The following is a 20,860-nucleotide window of genomic DNA, read 5'->3' on the forward strand; positions in this document are numbered from 1 at the left end:
CTGTTAACAACAGAGTTCCTGCACTCAAAATGCTAACAAAGGTAAGGATGGAAAAATTACAGGCTTTGTGTTGTCTTTGGGCAATTTACTTTGATAGTTGCTTGTACTGTGAACCTTTCCCTATGAACAGGGAAAATAGACTACTCCAAATATTTGAGGCTCATTAAGCAAACCACAATGCTTGGGGAAAAAAAACCCCTACAATCAGGTTTGGCCTGCTTAGTTCAGATCTATAGCACCGATAGAGATCCATTAGAATGATTAACAAGACATCCTTACCATTGGCCATGTATTCTGTTACAATATAAATTGGCTGCTGGGTCACCACAGCATACAATCGAACCAACTTATTATGCTGAAGTCTTTTCATCAAGTTGGCCTCAGCCAAAAAGGCATCGGGGGCCATGCTGCCTTCTTTTAACATCTTGACTGCAACCTTCACATTGTTCTTGTAGTAACCTGCAAAGGGGGAGGGGGGATTAATGACTATTATATAAAACAGGTTTGTGGGCAAATGGTGGCTTTCAAACCTAAAATCAGCAGCCCCCAGAACACTCCAAATCTGCCCCACCACCTTTTGGGAGCAAACCACCGAATAAGAGTGTCAAAGTTTCCATAAAGTTTTCATAGGAAACAAAATAAAAACTGGGGAAAGGGAAGGGCTTTTTAAACCATGGGAAGATTTGAAAGTGGACAGGGAATCATAAATTCCCCCAAACAGGAGGAATTGTTGGGCATATTTTCCTCATTAAAAATCTTTCTTTTGAATTGTATGGCAAGATTTTGGAACTGAGGGTGTGATCATTTATTAGAACAGACTGCTTATTACTTTAGCATAGCTATATCTATTATGACTGGCTGTGGCTGATCAGAATTTTTCCCACCAACTGCTATCTGATTCTTTTTTCTTTAACTAAAAATACCACAGATTGAAACTAGACCCTTATTTTATTTGCTTGTTAGATTTATATTAAGAAATTCAGGATGATTTCTTTAAGAAACACAAGGCTGGCTCAGAACCATTGTATGAAATGAAGCAACATAAAAACAATGCAATAAACAAAGCAATTCAAGCAAAAATAGAACTAATCATCTTTGATACAACTATACCACTGTCTTCAAGCTTCAGTCTCAACTTATCTCAGTGTTGGGGGAAGATCCAATACTTTGGGGCCTTTTGGAAGGTTAAGAGGATGAGGCCTGCTGGATTTCAAGGGGAAGGTTTTATTAGGGCAGGGGCTGCTGTGGAAAAAGCATGCTTCCAAGTTCCCACTTGATGGCAACATTTTTTTTTTTTTTTTTTATTGAAATTTTTCAAAAGTTTTACAAATAAAAATCCACCCCCCCCTCCCCAACCACCCCACCCCCCCCCGACTTCCCAGAACTGAATATAGGATTATTTAACAAATATTTTAAAAATAACATTTGCAATTTATAAAATAATTAATAATAATAATAAAAATCACAGTAATAATATATATAATAATAATATACATAACATAAACTTTAAAATGAATAATATATACTAAAAAAGAAAAAAAAAAATAAAAAAGAAGAGAGAGAGAGAAAGAAGAAAGAAGAAAGTAGACGAAGAATAAAGCATATATATATATAAAAAAAAAAAATATATGAATAATAATACATAAAAAATGTATATATATAAAAAAAGAAAAAGAAGAAAGAAAGAAAGAAAAAACAATCATTACAAATTATAAAAAGGCTAAATAATATTTTTCCATATCCAAATTATGTTGTATAAAATTTATCCATTTTTCCCATACCGCAAAAAATTTTTCTTGAGATTGCTCCTTTAAGAAAGCCGAAATCTTTGCCATTTCTGCCAAATACGAAACTTTATGAAACCATTCTTGTAAAGTAGGCAAAGATTCCTTCTTCCAATATTGTCCTATTAACAACCTAGCGGCTGTAATCAAATTTAACATCAATATAACCTCCTTAGCATCACAGTCAATAACAATACCTAGTAAAAATAATTGCGGAGTAAATTTTACCCTCCTTTTAAAAATTCTTTGAATATTCCACCATATCTTAATCCAAAAAGCTTTTATATGCTTACACGTCCACCAAATATGGTAATAGGTAGCATCCAAATATCCACATCTCCAGCATTTCGGCTGTAGATTAGGGTACATAATGGACATTTTCTTTGGGTCAAGGTGCCATCTATAAAACATCTTATAAAAATTCTCTCTTAAATTTTGCGCTTGTGTGAATTTAACATTTCTTATCCAAATAAGTTCCCAAGTATCCATTGAAATCGTTTCACCAATATTCTGTGCCCATTTAATCATACAATCTTTAACTAGTTCAAGTTCTGAATCTAATTCCACTAAAACCCCATAAACTCTCTTAATATGGGTTGGCCTTTGATCTCTTACTTGTTTTAAAAAAATTTCATCTTCTCTAAGCCAGCCCATTTTACAATCCATCTTCCATCTATCCACTATTTGTCTATATTGGAACCATGAATAAGTTAAGTTTTCATGTGTTAACTCTTCCAAAGATTTTAACTGCCAGTCTTGGCCATCCCATCTTAATAACTGTACGTAAGAGACCTTGTCCATATTTACCCCTTTCCTTATACCTTCTATGGCATGCCGAGGTATAGCCCATAATGGTATTTTGAAGTCACTTTTATAATACTTTCTCCACACTCTTAGCAAAGAGTTTCTTATAATATGAGACTTAAAAACCCAATCCACTTTTTTATTAAATATTAAATAGGCATGCCATCCAAAAAATAGGTCCCAGCCTTCCAAATGAAGTATTTCTGTATTTGTTAAATTCACCCAGTCGCTAATCAATGTCAATACTACAGCATCATAATACAATTTCATATTTGGTACCTTGAGTCCACCTCTCTCACGAAAATCTTGCATTATTTTAAGTTTCACCCTTGGTTTTTTCCCTGCCCAAACAAATTTATTAATACCTTTTTGCCATTCATCTAAATTACGTTCGTTCTTTAAGATAGGTAACATTTGAAACAAAAAAATAAACTTTGGCAGGACATTCATTTTAATAACTGCAATTCTGCCCATAAGGGATAACTGTAAATTATTCCAGTTTTTTAAATCCTTCTGTACCTCCATCCACAGCTTTTCATAATTATTTTTATACAATTTTACATTAGAAGCAGATAATGTAACCCCCAAATATTTTACCTTATCAACAATTTCAAAGTCTGTTAAGTTAACTAGAGCCTGTTTATCACCATTAGTCATGTTTTTAGCTAATATTTTGGTCTTATTATTATTAATTTTAAAGCCAGAAACACGTCCATATTGTTGAATCAATTGTAATAATTTCACCACCGAAGAAACAGGTTGAGACAAAGTAACAACCAAGTCATCTGCAAAGGCTCTTAATTTATATTCTTTTTTATTAATTTCTATTCCTTTTATTTCTTGAGACTCCCGAATTTTAATCAACAAAATTTCCAGTGTTAAAACAAACAATAACGGAGACAACGGGCATCCCTGTCTTGTTCCTTTTTCTATTACAAAAGCCTCTGACAAACCCCCATTTACAATAATTTGAGCAGTCTGTTTTTGATATATATTGGATAATACTTGTAATATATTTTGTCCAAAATTCATCTCCTTGATTAAACACAGCATAAACTGCCAATTCACTTGATCAAAGGCTTTTTCAGCATCCAAAAATATCAGGCCTGCAGAGACTTGGTTATTCTTTTCTAAATACTCTAATAAATTAATAATTTGTCTAACGTTATTCTTCATATACCTTCCAGTTATAAAACCCGATTGATCCCTATGTATAAACTGCTGCAAGATCCCCATAAGCCTGTTAGCTAAAATTTTTGCAAAAATTTTGTAATCCACATTTAAAAGAGATATAGGCCTATAATTTTTAGGCAAAGTAAAATCTTGACTATCTTTTGGAATCAATGATATAAATGCATTACGCCAGGATGGAGGGATCTCTAACCCCTGTAATAAATTATTAAACAGTTCACACAACGGTTGAGTCATCTCTTCTACTAAAGCTTTATAATAAATAGATGTCAACCCATCCGTACCCGGCGCTTTGCCCAATTTCAATTGTTTAATAGCTGTAACAATTTCTTCCTTAGTAATTAAACCATTAATCTTTTTTTCCTGATCTTCTGTTAATTTAGGAAAGTTAACTTTGCCTAAATAATTATTTATATCTGTAATTTGAATATTAGTACCCTTATATAATTTTTGATAGTATTCTAAAAAAGATTTCTTAATCAATTCTTTCTGATAAACCAATTTACCATTATAATTTATTTTATCTATATTCCTCTGTTTCTGTTTTTTTCTTAACTGATAAGCCAACCATCTCCCTGGTTTATTAGCATTACAAAATGTATTTTGTTTCATAAATAGCAAATTAGTTGCAGCTTGATCAGCCATCAGCATGTTAAATTGTGTTTTTAACAATTTTAAAGCTCCTTTAACCTTTTCATCTAAGGGATTTGAAATTAAAAGTTTCTCTTTTAATTTAATCTCCTCTTCCAAGTCTTTCCGTTTCTGAGTCTGTTTCTGTCTATGCAAATTATTCATTTTTATCAAAATACCACGCATAAAAGCTTTACTTGCATCCCAGACCATTGACATTGATGTTCCCTTGTTCATATTTAAAGTAAAATATTCCTTTAAACATTCCTTTAATTTATGAACATTTTTTTCTTGTTTAAATAAATTCTCATTCACCCTCCAGGATCTCCTATCTTCCTTCTCTACAAACAGTTCCATCCAAACTGGACTATGATCGGACAATGTCCTAGGAAAAATTTTTACATTCTTCACCCTGTTGTATAAATCTGTTGTGATCAAAAAGAAATCAATTCTTGAGAAAGATTGGTGTCTATCTGAGAAAAACGTAAAATCCTTTTCTTCTTGATTACGTTCACGCCAATAGTCTCTCAATTCCCAATCTTCTTTCATATCAAAAAAGGCTTTAGGTAATTTAGCCTGTTTAAAAAAGGTAGAAGAGCCTTTTTTGTCCATTTGTATATCTAAGACACCATTCCAGTCTCCCATTAAAATCACAGATCTATAGTCCAACAAAGTTATTTTCTGATGTAGTAACCTATAAAATTGCTCCTGTTGCTGGTTTGGTGCATACAACCCCACAATAAGAATTTTCTTGCCATATAAACCAAGTTCAAGCATAACATATCTTCCGTAAGGATCTGATTCTAACAAGGTAGCGGATAGATTCTGTTTAACATAGATTACCACACCCCCTTTCTTCCCAGGGGCGGGAGATACAAAATGAGATCTTGATGGCAACATTTAAAGGAAGGGACCTGGAGCATGCCTATTTTCCCATTTGGTAGAATGGGTAAGCATCATCAGGAAGAGAAAGTCCCACTGATAACATGCGATATACTTTATCCTCTACTCTACTTGTTCTCATAACTGCAACCATATGAGATAGGTTGACCTAAAGTTGCCCATTTAGCTTCCACAGCTTAGAATGGATTTGAACTTGGATTCCCTGATGCCATTCCAATATTTTAACTCTCCATCTCATCAATTCTGCCTTCATTTCTACTACAATTGATGATGATTCCTCCCTATTTTCAAGGACACAGCCAATGCTAAGCACTTTTTCCCACTGAGGAGCTGAAGAATTCTCCATCCCTCTTTCAGCTCCTGACTACTATACCACTGCAAAATTAACCATCCCCCATGTCAGTCCCTGTTCTACTCCGTTGCCTCTCATTCAAGTAACCTTAATTATCTGGCTTTCTTCAAGGAAGGATATGAATGACAAATCCTAGCATATGATATGTATCTTGGTGGTCCTTGAATACTGTTGGAAGAAAATGTCTAAAACACTTCAACACTAGAACAGCTAAAATGATTTGAGGCTATCCTATATATGGGTTGGGGAAGAGGACAGAACATCATGGGGACACAGTAGGAAAAAAAAAGGTTTCCCAAGGCTTATTTGTTCCATAGGTAATTGCTAGAGGTGTCCACCAATGTGGTGGTAGTAAAAATTGTAAAAATGGTATCTGTGATTATACAATCAAAGCCCTGCCCTTTTTTAAAAGAACACATATAGAAAAGGGGTTTGGTTTCAATTATACAGATGCTTCTGCCAGTTTGTTTTTAACTCCCTTCCCTCCTGCATGGCTGTCTTTGTTATTTACAGTGGGGAGAAGTTCTAAAAATACTCAGATTTAAAAGAAAGTACACATCCAAAACAGGCCTTAAATAAGATTTTCAGGGAGTAACATTAGAAGAGAATTATCTATCTTCTCTGTAAGCTTCCTGAGTGTGTAGGTGTGGCTTGTGTAATGTAGAAAGTAGATCAGAAGGGGTCTTGATTGATCTGATACCATTATTTTAATGTTCTTAAATGGATTGCAATTAAATATCACAATTTTGCCATTTTTGTAAGCACTTTATAAAGTTGAAACCAAATGGAAGCCTAATATCTTCACACAGGCCATTACTTCCTCTTCGCATGTCATACCCTTCAACTGAAAAGCAAGAGCTCATATATGGAATGGACAGTATCAAACTTTTTTCTTTCTCTTTTAATTAGAGTAGAAGTAAAAGGATAGGAATAAAATACCAATGAGTAAATAAGGGATTTCATAAAACCATGGATGTTATAGTATCAGTCTTAACTTACCCATCCACACCTCACCAAACTGGCCTGCTCCTAGTTTCTTGATGAGTTTTATGGCGTCTCGTGGGATTTCCCATTCATCAGCAGCCCAGGGTATTTGTGGAGTCAGAGTCTTGCATGGATATCTTAGCCTCTGGCACAAACCGTTCTCATTAGCTGTGCAGGATGGTACAAAGAGGAAGTACGACAAACCAAAGATAAATTTTCAGAGAATGAGGTAACGAAAATCATTTGGACAGTTTCCTGTTGTTTTGAGGTTGGAAAAGCCACCTCTCTCCCCAAATTAAGGAAGAAGAGAACTTCCAGATATCTTTCCTGAAGGTAAGGAAAGAATCAAGATAAGCAGAGATTTTCACATTTTGCTGCATCACCTTGCCCACTAAAGCTTTTGATCCTTTCATAATGTTAACAGTAGAACCCTGATACCAAAACTTTATGCAATGGGGTAAATGTGTGAAATGCATGGAATCATCATCATCATCATCATCATCATAGATCACTTGCTTCAGGGAACAGTAATTATTCAAATCATCTGCTCTGTGGTGATCTTACTCATGCAGGTAGGATTTGTATGTGAAAAATACTAATGCAAACGGACAGTTTCTCAGTCTTGCCCTTATTGCAGCTTTGCAACTAACAAACAATATATTTGCGACAGCACTGATGGGTTTCCATTTCCTCTACCTCTGAGAGAAGTGGAAGGGGAATAGTCAAATAAGTTTTGGGAATACAGGACAAAAAATAATGTGGTATCTGAAAAAAACAAATCTAATGCAGAATTCAATACAAGATGAAAACTCTTCTTGGGCTATAATTCTACACATGGGCTTTTACTGCATATAAAGTGTGGGTTTCTCTTAAAATAAGAAGTTAACATTTAAGTCTTGGTTTGATTTGCTAAACAAGGATAGGTTCCTTAGATAAGTCAGAAATCAGTGCAATTTCCTCTTCTTAGTTATAGTTCATATTATATTGATGACTTAATTAGATAGATCTAAACTACAGTCAGCTTTTTATTTATTTTATTTTATTTAATGTGCTATTTATCTTTTTCTGTTTTATTTTTCTTGATTGTACTTTTAAATATTTAATAAAAATCAATTTAGGAATAGAAGTTAATAAAAAAGAGTATAAGTTAAGAGCTTTTGCGGATGACTTGGTTATCACTTTGTCGCAACCTACTTATTCTGTAGTAAAATTATTACAGCTGATTCATAATTATGGTTTGGTTTCGGGTTTTAAGATTAATGTTAATAAGACAAAAATTTTACCTAAAAATATGACTAGTCGGGAGAAGCAGACTTTGGTTAACTTGACGGGTTTTGAAATTGTTAATAAGGTAAAATATTTGGGGGTGATGCTATCTGTTTCTAATGCAAAATTATTTAAAAATAATTATGAAAGGTTGTGGGTTAGGGTACAGAGAGACTTGAAGAATTGGGAAAAGTTGCAATTATCCCTCATGGGAAGAATTGCAGTGATAAAAATGAATATTCTACCCAAGTTTCTCTTTTTGTTCCAAATGATACCGATTTTGAAGAATGAGATCAATTTAACTGAGTGGCAGAAAGGCCTTAATAAATTTATTTGGGCAGGGAAAAAGCCAAGGGTTAAGTTTAAAATTATGCAAGATTTCCGTGAGAGGGGAGGACTCAAGGTGCCGAATTTGAAATTATATTATGATGCGGTGGTTTTAACATTAGTTAGTGACTGGGTAAATTTGACAAATTCTGATATACTTCACTTAGAGGGATGGAATTTACTTTTTGGGTGGCATGCCTATTTAATATTTAATAAAAAAATGGATTGGGCTTTTAAATCTCATATCTTAAGAATTTCTTTACTTAGGGTTTGGAGAAAATATTATAAAAGTGATTTCAAAGTACCATTATGGGCTATACCTTGGCATGCAATAGAAGGAATAAAAAGAGGGGTTAAAATGGATATGGTGTCCTATAGACAGTTACTTAAATGGGATGGACAAAACTGGCAGTTAAAATTACGGGAAGAGTTAGCACAAGAAAATATTATTTATTCTTGGTTCCAATATAGGCAATTATTAGATAGATGGAAGATGGACTGTAAGGTGGGTTTTCACAGAGAAGATGAAAATCTTATTAAGCAAGTGAAGGATCAAAGACAAACCCACATTAAGAGGATCTATGGGGTTTTAGTTGAATTGGATTCAGAAACGGAACTAATTAAAGATTGTATGATTAGATGGGCGCAGAATTTTGGTGAGCCAGTTCCATTGGACACCTGGGAAATTATTTGGGTGAGAAATGTCAAATTTACACAAGCACAGAACTTAAGGGAGAATTTTTATAAAATGTTTTATAGATGGCACCTTGATCCACAAAAAATGTCTTTTATGTACCCTGACTTACAACCTAAATGTTGGAGATGTGGTTGTATGGATGCTACTTATTATCATATTTGGTGGTCGTGCAGAGAGATAAAAGCATTCTGGATTAAGATATGGTGGAATATCCAGAGAATTTTTAAAAGGAGGGTAAAATTTACTCCACAATTATTTTTGTTAGGTATAGTTATTGATTGTGATACAAAGGAGGTTATATTGATGTTAAACTTGATAACAGCTGCGAGGCTGTTAGTAGGACAATATTGGAAGAAGGAATCTTTGCCTACATTGCAGGAATGGTTTCTTAAAGTGTCTCATTTGGCGGAAATGGCAAAGATTTCGGCTTTCTTAAAGGGACAAACGCAAGAGAAATTTCTTGCTGTTTGGGATAAATGGATAAAATTCATACAATTTAAATTTGATATAAAAAATATTATATAGTTTTTTCATAATTTTTAACTTTATATATATATATATATTTTCTATTTTATATTCTTTTTTTAAATTTTTTAAACTTTTTCTTTAATTAAGCCTATATTCTGCTCTGGGAGGTCCTGGGGGGGGAAGGGGGGGTTTGGGTAGGGGTGGGGGAAGGGGGGTTTTGTTGGGTAATGTTTGTTTTTTATTTGTATATGTTTTTTGTTTTTGTATTGTTTCTTATTTTTTGTAAAATTTATAAAACTCTTTAATAAAAAAAAATCAATTTAAAAAATAATAACATCCATATGCTTACATTGGCCATCTCAACTCTTGGATCCTCATTGATTTTGGACAAACTGAACTGGCTTGTGTTGCAAACTATTCTGCTTTCGTCATATGTTACAAAGAACCCACAGAACTTAAACTAAATTGTTCTGCTTCTATGGAACAGTCTCCGCTTTATGTCTTATTAAGTATGAACCTGACAGCTTTCAGAAGTATTCTTACTGCAGTAATGCTTGACAAGCTTTTGCATAGAAGAAAATGTAATCCAGGGGCAGATGTAGTATCCACCTTGGTCCATAGTGGAGATTTTATAATGCTTAACAATATCCTCTTGAGAGATGATATCTCTAACAGAAAGTGAAAATGCACCTGGAACAAGAAAAAAGGGGATTATTTATTAGTGCTTAAATTGTGCCATCAGAAGGAACAGTCTATCATAGAGGGGGCTATTCCAACTTATACTTCCAGGGCAGCAAATCTCAGAATTCCCAGTAGCTGCAGCATTCTGGGAAGTGAAGTGTCACCTTGTCTGAAAGGTGCCAGACTGGAGAAAAGTACTTTTGAATTTTTAGCAACATCAGAATACAGGGTCTGATTTCATGTGACTAGGGAAAAGCACTGAACAATGAAAAGAAGACCAGATAACCCTAACCCATCCAAATATGCATATCTATCATTTGTGTCATCTAATGTGAATATTCAATTAATCACTGCTGATCTGGAATGGAAAGAGGCACAGATTCCCTCTATTCCTGACCATTTCCATTTCGGCTCTCTTTGCAAAGCAAAATATTCTATGGTCAATCAATCATTATATCAATCAATCAATCAATCAGAATAGAGCTGAAAGGGATCTTGGAGGTGTTCTAGTCCAACCCCCTGCTCAAGCAGAAAACCCTATACCATTTCAGACAAGTGACTGCCCAGTCTCTTCTTAAAAATCTCCAGTAATGAAGCACCCACAACTTCTGAAGGCAAGCTGTTCCACTGATTAATGGTCCTTATGGTTAGGAAGTTTCTTCTTAATTACAGATTGCTTCTCTTCTTGATTAGTTTTCATCCATTTTTTTTTTTTGCCTAGCCCTCTAGTGCTTTGGAAAATAAGTTGACTCCCTTCTCTTTGTGGCAATCTCTCAAATACTGGAATGCTGCTATCACATCTCCCCCAGTCCTTCTTTTCTCTAGACTAGCCAAAACCAAGTGAGGTTTTTCCCCCCCTTGAAGTTGTAGGCCAAAAGCAGCCAGATTTGAAGTAAACAGCTCACAAAAGCTTATGCCACTTAATAAAAATTATAACTTGAAAAACAATTTTGAATGTGCATTTCCCCTCCCTGCACTTATCTTAAAGAAAACTAGGTACAATCTCAAATTCCATTTCCTGCTTTGGGCTGAGATTTCTTTTATCTGACTGTTGCCAGGGCTGTGACTCTTCCTCTTCTTCTTCAAGATTATTCTCACAGCTCATTTTATAATTTCTACAGTACCCACATCAAGAGTTTTAGGCAAGATCTCCCTCTCTCCTCCTACCATCTTGTCAATACTGCCTGGAAGAAGGGAGGAGAACTATTATAGCAAGAATGCCCATTGTTCCTAACTCTCATAGGTGGTCCTGAATGATACTATAATGGAAGGCATCACAATCACTAAGCAATCAGAGAAAGCTAAGGCAGTTGCATCATTCTTGAGCTGGTTCCCCAGAAGTTACCAACAAAGATGATCAACACAGTTTCGGTATTATTTTCCTGTCTAAAAAGGATTTAAATAATTTTCCTCCAGAGCTATCTGGATCCATAGCCAAACTATCTTCTCAACAACCTTCCCTAGAAAGAAAAGATTGGAGATTGGATGAAAATTATTTCAAACTTGGGTCCAATGACAACATCTTGAGGAGGGATGTACTATCACCTTCAAAAAAAGTGGGACCACTGACTCTGTCATATTACTGTATATACCCAATCAAATATCACCTCCTGGATGGCTTTCACCAGTCAATAGAAGCAAAATTGAATAAACAGTTGCTTGGTGTTTTGTGTCCAAATCTTTAAGAATGACAGGTTCAAACTCACCCCAGCTAATCATACAAGGCCTTAGTTCAGTTACCTCAACAGCACTTGACCAGTTCCAGTCTCTAAATCTAGGTGAATCAGAGTGATTTACTCTCAGATAGCTAGAATATTTCTCATAAAAGCTCTGAAAATGATCTTGCCACCTGCCCTTCCCCAGTCATCTTTAAATAATCTCTAGACTGCTATCTGTGGGCAAGATCCAAATGAAAAAAAAACCCATCTTTTTGTGGTTTTTATTACCATGATATAATCCCTAATCTGGGCAACTCATGTAAATTTTACCTTTATATACAAAACAATTTTACAACTTCTTACCTGGAACACTTTCACTTTCCCTTATCAAAAATGAACCTACACTGTTGCCAGGCATCATTAATAAACGTTCAGCATCTTTTCTGTTAAGGCCTTTAAAAAACCACCTGAAAAAGAATGCAAATTTTTATAGAATGATTCCAACTAGAGCAGTTTTTTTTTTCCAGGCTTGACAACTTCAAGCTTGGCTGGAGAATTTTGGGAGTTGACATTCACACATCTCAAAAGTGTCAAGTTTGAAAAACATTGAGTTTGATCAATAATTTTTAAAATAAGCCTGGAAATCCAGAAAATTGCAAATTATAATTGTTTTTCCTTAGTTTTTCACTAGGTTTTATAGTGAAAATGTTTAAAAATGTTATTTAATGCTATGTAACTGTAACAATTTATTTTTTATATGTTTTGTATTGGAAATTTTTCAAACTTAATAGGCAATTGTACTAGTTTATTCAGAAGAATATATTAAATTTCTCCTGAAAATTCTCCATTTCTTTAATTAACAGCTTCCTCTTTGCTTTCATTTTTATTTTACTTTTGCTTCCGTTTTTGTCCTTTAAATCTGCAGTCTTACAGCCCACACACATTTTTCTGAGATAAGCTCTCTTAAGCTAAGTGAAGATGCATACAGTAAATATACATATGATTGCTTTTGTTAATTGGTCCCTGTCCCTTATAAGGTCAGCCACATTCCTGAATCAGCCATTAACAATACAGAGATTGTGGGTGAAACTTTAATTTCTTCCTTGCAACATCACAATATCACAAAAATATCAAGAGCTCTCCATCTCTCAGCTTCCTGGCTTTCTCAAACTTACTCTTCTTCTTCCAGGCTGTTGATGTAGACCACAAAATTGCTAGGAATGTAGCCCTGCTTTCCAGTAGTAAGGGATTTTGCTAACCACCATTCCCCATCACTGTGAACAAAATACAAACGTAAAAGAAATGAATAAATGAACAAATAAACAAAGTAGATTGAATAAAGAATTAAACTTTGTTTAATCCATTACATATAGGAAAGAGGCCTTATGACGCCTTATTATAGGACAGAGGCCTGCGAGTGGCTATTATGGCATTGTGGCTGACTAGCACTGGGAAGAATGAACAGATACCTGAAATCACTTTTCGAACATTTCCCTAGTGCAGGGGTAGGCAACCCAAAACACTCAAAGAGCCACTTGGACCCGTTTCCCACCAAAAACAAAACACAGGGAGCCGCAAAACCATTTTGATATCTAAAATGAAGATAACACTGCATATATCCTTTTTTACCTTTATTATAGGTGTGTGTGTGTGTGTGTATGTGTGTGTGTGTGTGTGTATGTGTATACACACACACACACACATACACACACACATTAAAAATAAAAGTAAAAATATGACTCTTGGGAATATCCATACTATTAAAACAATGATCACCAAGAGAATGCTTTAAGAGAATAAAATTACATACACACAAAGGTAAAAAAAGGATATATGCAGTGTTATCTTCATTTTAGATGTCAAAAGGGTCTCTCTCTCTCTCTCCCTCCCTCTCTCTGCCCTTGGTCTGCCACTCCTCTTCCCCACTCTCTCTCTCTCCCTCTCTCTTTCTCTCTCTCTCTTTCTCCCCCCCCCTCCTATCTGCTGCTCACCTGGCAAGCTTCAAGCTGTTCTCCAACAAGCTGGGGGTAGGCAACCTCGTCTCTTTTATGACTCATGGACTTCAACTCCCAGAATTCCTGAGTCAGCCTAGCTGGGCTAGCTAGCTCTCTCCTGCCCTTCCTGCTTCCTGCTGCAGAGACGCAGCAAAGGGAGGAGCTCCGCCCAGAAAGCTTTTCAGCTCCTCGGAGAATACTGTGAGTGCACTCTCTTTTACACACACAGACACACAGACACAGACACACAGACACAGACACACACACACACACACAGAGAGAGAGAGAGAGAGAGAGAGAGAGAGAGAGAGAAGAGAGAGAGAGAGAGAGAGAGAGAGAGAGAGAAGCAGGGAAGTGCAATTGCCTCTCTCTGTCTCTGTCTCTCTCTGCAAAGGCAGAGGAGGCTGGGAGCCACAGGGGAAGGCTCAAAGAGCCGCATGCGGCTCCGGAGCCGCAGGTTGACGACCTGTGCCCTAGTGGCAATAGCAATAGCACTTAGACTTTTATACTGCTTTGTAGTGCTTTACAGCCATCTCTAAACAGTTTACAGAGTCAGCATATTGCCCCCAACAATCTGGGCCCCCATTTTACTGAAGGATGGAAGGCTGAGTCAACCTTGAGCTGGTGAGAATCGAACTGCCGGCAGTCAGTAGAATTAGCCTGCAATACTGCATTCTATTCACTGTGCCACCATGGCTCTTGCCTCAAAAAATTAGTAAAAGACTCATAAATGTTCCTCTCCAAGGAAGGTTTTAGTTAAAGGCAAAAGATTTATGCAATCTGAAGAGAAACCAGAGTATGTCCCAGGTCAGATGCAGATGAACAAAACAAGCATAATTCAGGACTTTTCTTTCTGTTCTGTTCTGTTCTGTATTTGAGAAGTATTTTTCTTCACTGATGGCAAAAGGAATATTGGGGCACGATGGAATCAGTCGAAAGCCAGTAAGTTCACCTACCTGCAGAAGACTTCAAACTTCTCTCCTATGGTCAAAGGCAGATCACGATCACTCATAGAGACAAAATCATATTGTGCAATTACACATTGCTTGCCTATAGCGTGAGAAAAACAGAAATATTGGCTGGATCTAGAGTGTAATATAAGTAGAACAAGGCTTTTGGCTCAAAACTTCAGTTAAATCAGGAGAGTTTTCAGATCTTATTCCTTATTAGACAAAGCCAGAATGGGGCCTGAATGACCAAGGCTTGATAGTCTTTTAATAATAGTTTTCACTTGGCTATAACATTCCTGAAACCAGTCCTTCTATAGCCAGTTCCAAGGAAATACAGTAGTAATTCTTTTTGCTGGGACCAGAAACTAGTAAGATACTACCAGTCAGCAATCTTGCAAAGAAGAAGTCACATTCTGTAAAAAAAAGGGCACTGAATAAACACCATAATCCCATACTCTTGGACTGCAGAGCTATCTGCATTCTCCCCGATTCTCTCCTTCCCCCCCTTTTTTGTCTATTTCAGTGTGACACCAGAGAGCACAGAGCATGTATATGTATGTCTATGGAAATTCTCAGTCATCCAGGACACAGTCATCCCAAAGGTGCTTTTTTTCTCTCTCTCAAAAGGCAACTGGACTTCCTTGTTTTTTTTTCTTATGAAAATGTTTCACTTCTCATCCAAGAACATCAGAACTGAAGAAGCTTCTTGAACGAGAAGTGAAATATTTTCAATGGGAAAAAATCAAGAAAGTCCTGTTATCTTTTAAAGCACCTTTGCTGTAGATTTTGCATCACACTGTAAATTATCACAGGAAAGGGGATTAGGAAATATAACATTGAGAAACAATTAAGATGTAAGAGAGATTCCAATCATATGGAGCAGCTACAAAAAAGGCCTGAAGGATTCTAGGCAAATGATCATTAGCCTTGAGATATAGCACAGCAGGCTATAAAAAGTACAACAGAATCAGTCTAATGCTTGCTAAAATGGCTCCTCCGCATGTTTTTGCCTTCCTCAACCAGATGGTCTCTATGTTGGGGATTATTAAGATCATCTCATTTATGTTCTGCTTTCTATTGTCGTATTTTTTTGTCTTATATTTATTAAGAATTCTACATAAAGCAAGAGACAAATCTAAAGAAGAAAGAAAGGAAGAAAGGAAAAAAGGAAAGAAGAAAGAAAGAAAGAAAGAAACCCAAAGTTATGAAATATGATTTTTATCGTCTCTTCAACCAATAATTGCAGTCTTCTAATCCATTCTCCTCTTGAATGAGTGAGTTACATTCTCGCCCAACATGAGATGAGATGGTGATAGCCACATCATCATTTAGTTGTTATTCTTCAATAAAGACTTGACTTCCCTCCAATGCCTCCTCCCCAATAAAAGAGAAAAAATGATTTTATAATTTGAGCTTGCTAGTTAATTAATGGATGGGGAACAGAATATTTTTCTAAATATAGGCACTCATGAGACAGATACTTGTAAATCTCACTTGCCTGACCTTTTCAAATAAAAACACTTTCAAGCTTCTCCTTTTCAATGCAAGGTCACATGTCTCTGGAACAATATATAGTTCTGTGAGAACATAGCTGGGTATTTCTTCTTTTGGATTTAGGAACAGAATCAGAATCATTTCGCAAGCCAAAATATTGAATAGGGGAAGGAGGCAATTTTGATTTTACGCTCACCAGCATTTTGCAAACAAAAGTAAAAGTACAGATATTTTTCCCTAGGAGAAGCTAATGTCTACACTCTTTCTCTCCTTAATCCATAGTACATGTTGCTAATGGTGTTTTTCACTTGTTGTCTGTTGGTTGTATATTCAGTTTGTCTAGTAATCTCTTTATTATACTTTTCCATCTTTCAGAAGTTTATTTCATATGAAGCCAAAGTCTGGAATTATTTTCATATTAGAGCAAATAGCCACAACTCAAATGCATTGCTCTTAACTTTGTTCTTAACTCTGATTTATCTTTATATATATATTTATTTTTATTCCACTTTTTATGTTTTATTGTAAACCACCCAGAGTCATTTAAGTAAGATGAGCAATGTAGAAGTGTATAGATATATTAATAAGTAAAATTGTTCTTATTTCTCTCTTTTATTTAAATGTCATTTCGTGATATTTTATTTGTGAAATTGTTGTTGACATCGTTAAGCATCATCTGGTAAAGAATCTACGATAAATATTCAGAAATAAAGACACAAATCCTTTTTACCTTTACCAAGCTGGTTAGCAAAAGTGATGGGTAAATTCTTGCCCTTTGGAAGAAATAAAAAGAGAAGCCAAGCATTACTTAATTGCATTGAAATTGGATGCGAAGGATACATTTGTATATAATTCTGTTACCAAATGTTGTCGGGGAGCAAAATTCAGCCTGCTGAGAATTTACTCATTCCAGTTAATAGCAGAAGCCATCTGTTTATCTGGAGAGAGCAAATTGGGACCCTTTGAAGTTGACTGAATTACAGTTTCCAAGATCCCTCATTTCTGACCAGGCTATGAGAAGCTGATGGAAGTTGATATTTAATATCAAGTGGAAGATTAGAGTTTCATCCCTCTTGAAATATTACATTATGCTGAAATTTAGCCAGAATCAGCAAGCAACCATATTGAACAAAAATTTTCGCATTACTTACCCGAGGATGGGAAGATACAGGTAGGCCTCGACTTACAACCAAAACTGAGCCCCAAATTTCCAAGCAAGACATTTGTTAAGTGAACTTTGCCCATTTTATGATCTTTCTTGCCACCCTTGTTAAGTGAATCACTGCAGTTGTTGAATTAATAACATGGTTGTCAAGTGGCTTCCTCATTGATTTTGTTTATCAGAAGGTGGCAAAAGGTGATCACATGACCCCAGGATATTGCAATCGTCATAAATATAAGTTAGTTGCCAAGGATCTGAATTTTGATCACATGACCATGGGCATGCTGCAATGGTTGTAAGTGTGAAAAACGGTCATAAGTCACTTTTTTCAGTGTCATTGTAACTTAGAACAGTCATTAAATGAACTATTGTAAGTTGAGGACTACCAGTAGTATTAAAATATATTAATTTAATTCATTGGCCTTAGCTACAGGGCCAATGGTGAGGGAAGATAGGTATATCTGAACACCTGGATATTTTCTCTCTGTGTTTCAGATCTTCCTGGCTACAATTTGCTTTAATTCCAGGGTTGTTCCGAAATAACAGACATTTTAATCAAAAGTCTGGACTCATATTTTTACCATCATAGTGTGACACTGATATCCTGATTTTTGCATACTGTGTTGAAATTGTGAGTCCAGTTACTGTATTTTGAATGCTGACTGAAGCCGAAGGAACAGTAATAAAAAAATTGATCTGATTAAAAATTTGGCTGCTGTTGATTACCATTTGACAGAGGCTAATTTCTTTCCTGCCTCGTGGGCTTCCTGGAAGCACCTGTTTGATTATTATGACCAAGCTGCTGAATTAGATGGCACTTTGATCAAGTCCAGTAGGGACTATGCCTGAAATGAATGCTAAATGATAGCTGAATAATTGAGAAGTATAATGAGAAATCTTTCTAGAGGAAAAGAAATGAAATTCATAGCTGATGGATGGAGATTAAGGTTGGTAGCCAGATGGGAAATTCTTTTTGGAAACTGGACTCAGTCTCTCAAACAATGCATCTGATTGCTAGAATACCTTGTCTGGGTGCAGAACTTTAGTTCTTAAATTATACTTTCTTGAAGATTAAATCTTACCGGTGGTGCAGGGGGTGGAACTTTCCTTTTCAGGGCTCTCTGATGTTTATATAGAGAATTATTCCTTTCTTTCCTGCTTCTCAGGTTTCTGCTTTCACATATTCCCATCCTGTCTCTGAAATAAATGCAAGTAAGACTGGCTTTAAATATTAGCAATGTGATTTTATGTCAACTCAGATGGGATCATTTCACGGATGCCTTTGGTTATACTTATGGTCTGAGTATTCTTCAGGATTGGAATGCCCCTCAATATTTTAAACATGGATTAGATGACAAGATACCATTAATTTAGTAATACTATTTCAGTCCTACATAAAAGCGGCCCCAAAGCTGTTAAATAACCCTGTTGGGTTTGCAGCTCTTTAGTTAAGTTTGAGGAATGACTGAAAATGTTCAGGTATCAATTTTCGTGTGGCCAGTTTAGTTAAAGGTTATAAGCCTAGATGAGCTGTGGTATGATGACAACAACAATATGACAACAACCGTTCATAATCTGCTTTTTAATATAAATATTGTCTAATCCATATCACAAATCTGAACAAATAAAAAGGATAATGAATACCACTTGTTTATTTCCAGACAGTTAGAACAATTAATCAGTGGAACAACCTGCCTCCAGAAGTTGTGAATGCTCCAACATTGGAGTTTTTAAGAAGAAACTGGACAGCCATTTATCTAAAATGGTATAGGGTTTCTTGCCTGAGCAGGGGGTTGGACTAGATGACCTCCAAGATCCCTTCCAAAATTATTATTATTATTATTATTATTATTATTATTATTATTATTATTATTACTACTACTACTACTACTACTACTACTACTACTACTACTACTACTACTACTACTGATCATTGCACAGTCAGCCAGATCTTCAGACTGGATTTGGCATTTTTGTCTATCTATCGAGTCCTTACCAGGGACCTGGGATAGGCAGATGTGGATGTTTGATGGTTTTACAGATATCATTGCAGGATGGAAGCAGTTTCTAGCCTTTTGTAATAGACTAATGGCGAATTTGTCAATGCCAGTAGTGTTCAAATGGTGCTCCAGTTGTTTTGGGATTGCACCCAAGGCACCTATTATTATTGGTACTACCCTTGCTTGCCTTTGCCACATTTGTTCTATTTCTATTTGTAGATCTTTGTATTTTGTTATCTTCTCCAGTTCTTTCTCATCTGTTCTGCTGTCTCCAGGCACTGCCACATCCACTATCCAGACTTTTTTTGTCTTTCTTATTGACAGTTAAGTCTGGGGTGTTATGTGGCAGATGCTTGTCTGTTTGAATTCTAAGTCCCAGAGCAATTTAACTTTATCATTTTCTATGACTTTCTCTATTTTATGATCCCACCAGTTCTTGCTTGCAGGCCAATGATATTTCTTGCACATCTTCCAATGCATCATTGGAAGAAATTAGTCCATCGGTCTCTTTCTTCAATTTTCCTGCTCTTAGCCATTGCCAGGTCTTGTTATTATCTGCTTTCCCAGCTATTTTTTTTATGTACTAGGCATGTAGTGCTTTGCTTCCCATGCCTCCATTCTGTTCTTCATTTGGTCGTTCTTGTAGGCGAGTTTGTTGTTGTTATTATTGTTGTTGTTGTTATTATTATTATTATGGCACTCCAATTTGTCAGCTGGAGAGCTGGGAGCCTGGGTTTGAGACCCAGAGTTCCAAGCAAAGGGGTGAGCTCTTGTTGCTTGCCTCAGCTCCTGCCCACCCAGCAGTTCAAAAGCATGAAAATGCAAGGAGATTAATAGGTATCATTTAGATGGGGTGGTAACAGCATTGGAAATTGTCTTCGGACAACACTTGCTCCCTCAGCCAAAAAACAGAGATGAGCACCATGCCCTAGGTCAGACACCTGACAAGGAAACATTTTCCTTCTTTTAAAACTTGTTTTAGTTACTGAACACATGTTCATTTGTTTGTATTCAAATGTGTTCTTTTTCAGCTGAAAAAAAAAGATTCTAAAATGTCAGAATTTTAGATTTAAACAAAGTGAATGTTCCGATCTTGCTCTTTTCCTCCCCTTTTGCTATGAAATGTTCTAAGCTACTAATTGTCAAATGTAGAGAAATGGGACCGAAGCCATTACATATTATCTACTAACTTCCAGATACCATTCATGTCCATTATACAAATTTTAAATGATTAATTCAATTTAATAACATAATATTAATTTAATGTTTTATATAAATAAAACTATTTAGTAAATTAAAACAATTTAATACATTTATATTATGTTTAATAACTAAGCATGGATCTGAAATAAAGAAATACCAATTCATTTACAACATAACTCTTCTTCTACTCTGTGCTTTTTTATGATATGTTGATAGCAAGTACAAATATTGAAAGCTCCATTGTGTGCTACTCAAATATTGTGAAATATCAGTTGACATACTGTATACTGCAATTAGATGCTCAAGTCAAGT

At 35.6% G+C, this 20,860-nt stretch overlaps 1 protein-coding gene and 1 non-coding gene across 4 annotated transcripts in view; both read right to left on the reverse strand.

Moving 5' to 3' along the window:
- LOC120318778 (tyrosine-protein kinase Blk-like) overlaps positions 1-20,860 on the reverse strand; it is a 31,226-nt gene that overhangs the window by 5,521 nt on the left and 4,845 nt on the right. Inside the window, exons 2-9 of one of the 3 annotated variants that reach the window (XM_039366838.1) lie at positions 18,428-18,542; positions 16,914-16,956; positions 14,696-14,789; positions 12,921-13,019; positions 12,109-12,212; positions 10,016-10,096; positions 6,664-6,816; positions 280-459 (exon numbers count right to left, since the gene is read on the reverse strand). In XM_039366838.1, coding sequence (XP_039222772.1) covers positions 280-459; positions 6,664-6,816; positions 10,016-10,096; positions 12,109-12,212; positions 12,921-13,019; positions 14,696-14,789; positions 16,914-16,956; positions 18,428-18,542 — 869 coding nt within the window. Of the gene's footprint in view, positions 1-279; positions 460-6,663; positions 6,817-9,949; positions 10,097-12,108; positions 12,213-12,920; positions 13,020-14,695; positions 15,103-16,913; positions 16,957-18,427; positions 18,543-20,860 lie in introns of those variants that run through there. The other 2 variants (XM_039366837.1, XM_039366839.1) reach the window with 2 other exon arrangements.
- Positions 14,425-14,539, reverse strand: LOC120318781. The gene has a single exon (XR_005559587.1). It is a non-coding gene; the product is annotated as a U5 spliceosomal RNA (small nuclear RNA).

This window comes from Crotalus tigris, unplaced genomic scaffold, assembly GCF_016545835.1.
Source record: "Crotalus tigris isolate CLP2741 ecotype Arizona unplaced genomic scaffold, ASM1654583v1 scf7180000020432.61181, whole genome shotgun sequence".
Lineage (NCBI taxonomy): Eukaryota > Metazoa > Chordata > Lepidosauria > Squamata > Viperidae > Crotalus > Crotalus tigris.